The sequence below is a fragment of the Colobus angolensis genome, unplaced genomic scaffold, assembly GCF_000951035.1.
Source record: "Colobus angolensis palliatus isolate OR3802 unplaced genomic scaffold, Cang.pa_1.0 Scaffold372, whole genome shotgun sequence".
NCBI classification, from domain to species: Eukaryota; Metazoa; Chordata; class Mammalia; order Primates; family Cercopithecidae; genus Colobus; species Colobus angolensis.
Genome location: NW_012117066.1, coordinates 1,552,676 through 1,559,932, shown reverse-complemented (window position 1 = coordinate 1,559,932; position 7,257 = coordinate 1,552,676). Strand labels below are relative to the sequence as shown.

General features: G+C 37.6%; 1 protein-coding gene across 1 annotated transcript in view; it reads right to left on the bottom strand.

The window, feature by feature from the left end:
* Positions 1–7,257, bottom strand: part of ARIH1 (ariadne RBR E3 ubiquitin protein ligase 1) — a 125,752-nt gene that overhangs the window by 39,188 nt on the left and 79,307 nt on the right. Inside the window, exon 6 of the mRNA XM_011953830.1 lies at positions 1,910–2,054. Within this exon, the coding sequence (XP_011809220.1) occupies positions 1,910–2,054 (145 nt within the window). The remainder of the gene's footprint in view (positions 1–1,909; positions 2,055–7,257) is intronic.

Here is a 7,257-nt window from a genome sequence, read left to right as displayed (position 1 = left end):
GACAGAGCGAGACTCTGTCTAAAAAAAAAAAAAAAAAAAAACTGGAGGAGCACAGTGCCTAACACCTATAATGCCAGCACTTTCAGAGTCCAGGTGGGCAGATTGCTTGAGCTCCGAGAAGTTCCAGACCAGCCTGGGCAACATGGTAAAACCCTGTCTCTACAAAAAACAAAACAAAACAAAACAGAACAGAACACACACACACACAAACCAGAAAAATCAGCCAGACACAGTGGCATGCGCCTGTGGTCCCAGAGTTTGAGGCTGCAGTGATCATATCACCGCACTCCAGCCTGGACAACAGAGCAAAGTCATCTTGAAAAAAGAATGAAAAGAAAGAAGAAAAATCCAGTGACATTAAATGGCTTACCTCCCCCTAAAGCCAAAAATTTCATGTTAGAGTTATGATCAGAACTTGAGAATTTGAAAATTCAGTTCACCACTTTACCTACTAAATAACTTACTGATCATTCTATTTCTCTAAGAGTACTTAACTTTCTTTTAAAACTTTTCTCATCACTTGTACATGTGAACAAGTTAACTCCCCGCAAATGGACCCCATTAGAGATACACATATACAACTCTAAGATAAACAATAAAAATCCTTCAATATAAATATTAGCCAGGCTTGATGGTGCATGTCTGTAATTCCAGCTACTTGTGAGGCTGAGGGAGGAGAAACACTTGAACTTAAGAGTCTGATAAAGGCTGTAGTACACTATGACTGTGCCTGTGAATAGCCGTAACACTCCAGCCTGGGTGGCATAGTAAGACCCCATTAACAGATTAATTGTGAAAATAACAGTGTCTAAGACTTGGTATACAGTAATTATTAGAAAGAGCTGCTTAACAATTAAAGCAGAGAACATGAACAAGACAGTTGTAATTATCATGGAATTAAGTTATCTCTTAGATATCTTAAGACATCTTAAGACTAAACTTCCTTAGTAAACACTCAAGTAAAGCATCAAGCAAGCAAATCATCTCAGTTCAGTAAATTTTATTTTATATTTTGAGACAGAGTCTCACTCTGTCACCCAAGCTGGAATACAGTGGCACGATGTCAGCTCACCGCAGCCTCTGACTTCCAGGCAGCAATTCTCATGCCTCAGCCTCCCAAGTAGCTGGGATTATAGACACGCACCATCACGGCAGGATAATTTTTTTGTATTTTTAGTTGAGACAGGTTTTCACCATGTTGGCCAGGACGGTCTCAAACTCCTGGCCTCAAGTGATCTGCCTGTCTTGGCCTCCCCAAGTGCTGGGATTATAGGCATGAGCCACTGAGCCCAGCTTCATTTCAGTTCAATAAATGTTTAGGAAGGATATTTGTACTTAAGGGATTAACATCAGTTATTTGGTTGTCTTCCTTATCACTGGTTCTGTTCCAACTCTGTCCCCACATACCATATTTAACAATCTCCATTTGAATGGATTTGATTAAGTGAAAATTTTATCTTTTGAAGAATTCTGAGAGTTCCCTAGCAAATAGTATTAACAATATTTATGAGTGTTTCTGAATATTTAAAAAATACAGTTTAAATCTATTTTAATTTGGATGAGAAACAATTCTACTCACTGCCTACCTATTACACAATTCTCCCCGTGGTGATAAAATAAACTCCAGAAAGATTTAGGTCTATAAATGACAACTTGGACAAGTTGTTGCTGCTTTAAAAAACAAATAGGGGTTGGAGGTAAGAGGAACCAAGCTCTTACTCTTTTCCTTCCTTTCCTCACACTGAATACATTGATAGGTTATGGCTTAGAGGCTACTACTCAAAGTCCCACAGATTTTCCTTTGTCTAAATAATGGAAGTTGATTTACCCTCTGAAATACAAAGTCAGCACTAGCCTTAAACTACTGAAATACAAAGTCAGCACTAGCCTTAAACTACCAGATACTCACCGAGTTAGGGTAGTTCAAGTAGCAGATCTGACAAGGCATATCCTGTGCTGATGACCTTGTATTCATCTGGCGTGTTCGAGACTTTTTACTTGGATTAATTACATGACACTCAGCAAAGAGCTTCTCCAGGTTTCCATCAAAGTACCTGCATTATTTAAACAGAAAGGATAAGAGCCCAGCAACTGCACACTGTTAGAGCTCTCCAAAAACCTGCTTTTCTATAGGGAAAAGCAAGAAGCTGAATTAAAATAAAACAAGATAATAACCTTTTCACTCAGAGGAAATAAAAGCTGTATGGTACAAATTATAGCAAATAAAGGTGTGTGTATACATGTGCATATATATATATTGCAAGCAGCAAAAAAAGCAGCAAAAATTCAGTCTACTCTCATATATATGAGTATATATATGTGTGTGTGTGTGGGTGTGTATATATATGTAAACTAGTAGACTGAGTTTTTGCTATTTTTTTTTCTAAATTTTGTTTTTAAATAATTGAATCTTGGGAAGTTAAGCTGTTAGTATTTTAACAGTACTGCAACTAAAACTTAAGGATTAAATACTACTCTATGAAGAGTAATATTTTACATGGGTAGGCTATATTTTATACAAACGAACTCATTTTATTAATAATTTTAGTTAAAGCAATTTAAACATATTAGCTTTAGTAAACAATTTATCTTACCACACAAATCATCTTAAAAATAAAATTACTACATGTGTCTCATTCTACGTAATAGACTTGCTTTCTAAACGTTCTTTTGAAATATTTTTAATTTACTGAGAGAGGAGAAGAAATAGAACAAAAAAGTGTAACTTCAAACATTTTATATAAAATAAATTACATATTAGCTTTTCATAAAATATGTATCTAAATATAGAGGTGTTCCATATCTAATACATCAAGAGTATATGCCAAATACTACCTAGAGTTTTAACTAAATAGCAAACCTCTGGACAGAAGATAGTAGAGCAGACCTTAAGCGGGAGTGGGCGGGGAAGACAATGGTAAATACTTAGCACAATGTTTCCAATTAATTCAGGTAAGACATGTTCCCTGGCCTCCTGAAATAGCTTACTATTCAAAAGGGAAAAGCAATAGATTCAAAAAAATTTTAAAAAAAAACTTTTCAATTTGCAAAACCAATATAACCAGCAAAAATATTAATGCATAATCTGGTCAATTACTTTTTAGGTTGTAAAGCCTAGGTTACAATAACTATAATGCTCTTTATATACAAACAGGAGATTTTCAATTTTAAAAGTAATTCAATACTCAAAAGGAATTTCCAATATTTTTAATTAAGGTCTTTTTTTTTTTTTTTTTTTTTTTTTTTTTTTTTTTTTTGAGGCGGAGTCTCGCTCTGTCGCCCAGACTGGAGTGCAGTGGCCGGATCTCAGCTCACTGCAAGCTCCGCCTCCCGGGTTTAGGCCATTCTCCTGCCTCAGCCTCCCGAGTAGCTGGGACTACAGGCGCCCGCCACCTCGCCCGGCTAGTTTTTGTATTTTTTAGTAGAGACGGGGTTTCACCGTGTTAGCCAGGATGGTCTCGATCTCCTGACCTCGTGATCCGCCCGTCTCGGCCTCCCAAAGTGCTGGGATTACAGGCTTGAGCCACCGCGCCCGGCCAATTAAGGTCTTATTTAGGCTTTATGTCAAAGGTTACTATACCTTACTGTACCTCCAAAAAAATCATTCAAATGAAACAAACCGTATCACTTCTCCTAAGACTAATAAATATCTTTTTTATAGATACTTTGGCTACAGCATATTTCAATGAAATCATATTATCAATTGAAATGCCAACACATTACAAAAAGGAGGATTATCAGAAAGTTCAAGTTGTCAGGAACTCATACAAATAGAAAATTAATGTCTCTGATGATTCAGATAATCAGAATATATCTACAGCAGAAAATCAAATGCGTTCCTACAATTTTGAGACAGAGTCCCACTCTGTTGCCCAGACTGGAGTGCAGTGGTGCTATCTCGGCTCACTGCAAACTTTGCCACCCAGGTTCAAGCGATTCTCCTGCCTCAGCCTCCCGAGTAGCTGGAATTGCAGGACTGCCACCATGCCCCGCTAATTTTTGTTGTAGTATCCAGGAGCGGTGGCTCACATCTGCAATCCCAGCACTTTGGGATGCCGAGGCGGGTGGATCACTTGAGGTCAGCAGTTCAAGACCAGCCTGGCCAACATGGTGAAACCCCATCTCTACTAAAAATACAAAAAAATTAGCTGGGCACAGTGGCAGGTGCCTGTAATCCCAGCTACCCGGGAGGCCAAGGCATTAGAACTGCTTGAACCCAGGAGGCGAGGTTGCAGTGTGCCAAGATGGTGCCACTGCACTGCACTCTAGCCTAGGTGACAGAGCGAGACTGTCTCAATTTTTTAAAAACATATATAAAATACCAACTTTTACCTGAAAAACTGAAAGCATAAGAGACTAACACTAAATATCAATTCATAAACCAGCTAAACACCTTGTTTTATAAAAATATTCACGCTAACAAGACAAACTTCTGTCATCCAAAATTTGACAACATGGAACTAACGACTCTCATACTCTGGTTAACATTCTAGACAGTATTCTATGAGTATACAGCCACACGGACATGTGTCTCCAATTTCATATAAATTAACACCCTAGTCCACATTTATAACCTGCTTTCTTCACTAGACAATATCTAACAGACATCTTTGTTATTAAATGTCTACATTTTTCATTTTTGCACAGTATTCCACTATAGTTATTTACTATAATATATCTAACCAATGTTATTCTGAAGGACATTTAAATGTGCCACATAAAAATAATCCTTGATTAAAATCTTAGCCCATTAGATAGGGAAAAATATCTAGACTTAACTTGTATTTCTTTATTTATTAGTGAAGGTGAATACATTTTTCTGTGGTGATCTTATTCCTTATTAAGTTCAGTGTGTAAAGAGGAAGAGTAAATCTTTGTTTCATGGGTTGCTTTCTTTCTCCCATTTCTTTCTTGTCTTTCAACTTTCTTTAATGGTGTTTAATTATCACTTTAAAATTTTTACGTAGGCACATTTATCATGCTACCCAATGTGATTTCTGCAGTTTATACCACACTTTAAAAGACTTCTATACCCAAAGATTTTAATGGAAATTCATTAATGATTTAGATCTCACCTTTAAACTGTTTCTATTAAAACTGTTGATTTATTTTTTATGTAATAAGGAGTACGGGATTCCGTTTCATTTCAATCCATTTATTGAAGGGTCTCATCTATTGGAAACACTTTTTACCACCTTTAGGTTTCAGCTTACATCTGACTTCCTCCAATAAGTGATCTCTGACAGCTCATCACTTCCAGCCCCATTAGATAAGGTTCCCTTGAATTACATCCCATTGTTACTTCTAGTCCTTTGCAGCACTTAAAACGTTACTAAGTGTAATCACTCTTTATGTTTGCTCTGCTAGAAGGTAAACCCCATGAGGACTACTTTATTATTCCTGGAGCCCTAATGTCTACAGGCATGTTACAAGCACTTGGTTTCTTCTTAAAGAGTAACTGACTAATCTAACTCTCAGCACTGACCTGCTTACCATATACCAAAATTTCCTATTTAGACGAGTTTATTCCTGGACTCTCCATTCTACTCCACTAATTTGTCTGCTCTTGTAGTTGATAAATTCTCAATATTTGACAAAGATCCCTTTACCATTCTTCTCTTACAGAATTTTCTCTGCTATTCTTCCATATTTGTTTTTTCAAGTTAAGTATAATCATTGTTAATTTTTTTTAATCCTGTGTAACTTTTACTACAATTATATCAAGTAAATTGAAAGAACCGACTCTATAATACTGTCTTCCTAGCCAAGAACAAAGTACCTTTCAATTTACTTAATTCCAATTCCTATTCAGTCCTCTCAACAGTTTTGTAACTTTTTTTCACTATGTGGATCCTGCACATATTCCAGTGACTTTATTCTCGGATATTTCAAGTTCTTTTTGTTGGGAGAAAAGCTGAGTGTTGGGAGAGAAGCTGAGGCAGGGTTTGCATGTCTGCTAGATTTGCTGGCTCCTTACTTCTAGCACTCCCATGATCTCAAGTAGCCACATGTTTCAAAGAAAATGCTAAACCCTCACAGCTGTAAGCTCATTCGCTTGATACACCGCTTCCTTTCAACCCCCACATCCTCACCACCTGTTTCTTTGTTTGATCACTAATAAACAGCGTGGAGCGTGGGCTCCCAGAGCTCCAGGGTTCGCAGCCTCCACACTAGCGTTGGCTCCCTGGTCCCACTTTCTCCCGTCTTTTCTCATTCCTTTGACTCCGCTAGACGTTGTCGCCCCAACAGTCTGGTGTTGGGTCTAATCAACCCAATACTTTTTAACTGTCCATCTGAATTCCTCTGCTTTAGATAGCTTTAGTACTGGAGTTTGTAACATTTTTTAAAATAGGAGTTAATAGCTTCTTTAAAAAAAAAGAGGGTCTCACTATGTTGCCCAGGCTGGTGCACAGCAGCTTTTCACAGATGCAATAATAGCATACAGCCTTGAACTTTTGGCCTCAAGTGATCCTCCCTCCTCAGCTTCTTGAGTATGTGGGACTACAGGTGCACACCACTACATGTGGCTTGAAGTTTATAGTTTTCTGATCCATTCTAGAAGCCACCAAATGAACTTTCAATACTGCTAAGTATTTTAAATGAAATATGAGTGGGAAGCTAAGAATCCACTCATATTCTTGAGGGTAGTAGGCCTAGAAATCTTCTTTTATCAAAGTTTCATGTATTTGTTCTGATCTGTATTTACTATATGGTCTGTTCCCCCCTGACTCCACAATCTTTATTTGGAAATTACTAAAATCTAATTTAGTTTTACTAGGAGTTGCCTGTATAATTAATACTTAAATACATTTCTTTTTAATACATCGATCATCCTTTTGGTTTTGGTTGCAACTTCCTAAAGCTCTTCCCAGTTGATTATAGTTTTATATAATGTTTTCACTACTTACATTCTTTTTTTTTTTTTTTTTTTTTTTTGAGACGAAGTCTCGCTCTCGTCACCCAGGCTGGAGTACAATGGTGCAATCTCGGCTCACTGCAACCTCCCGCGTTCAACCGATTCTCCTGCCTCAGTCTCCCAAGTAGCTGGGACTACAGGCGCCTGCTACCACACCTAATTTTTGTATTTTTAGTGGAGACAGGGTTTCACCATATTGGTCAGGCTGGTCTCAAACTCCTGACCTTGTGATCTGCCCGCCTCAGCCTCCCAAAGTGCTGGGATTACAGGCATGAGCCACCACGCCCTGCCCATTGTTTTTATATTATGTAGCCTTTCTTTCAAGAATGATAACTGTTTTT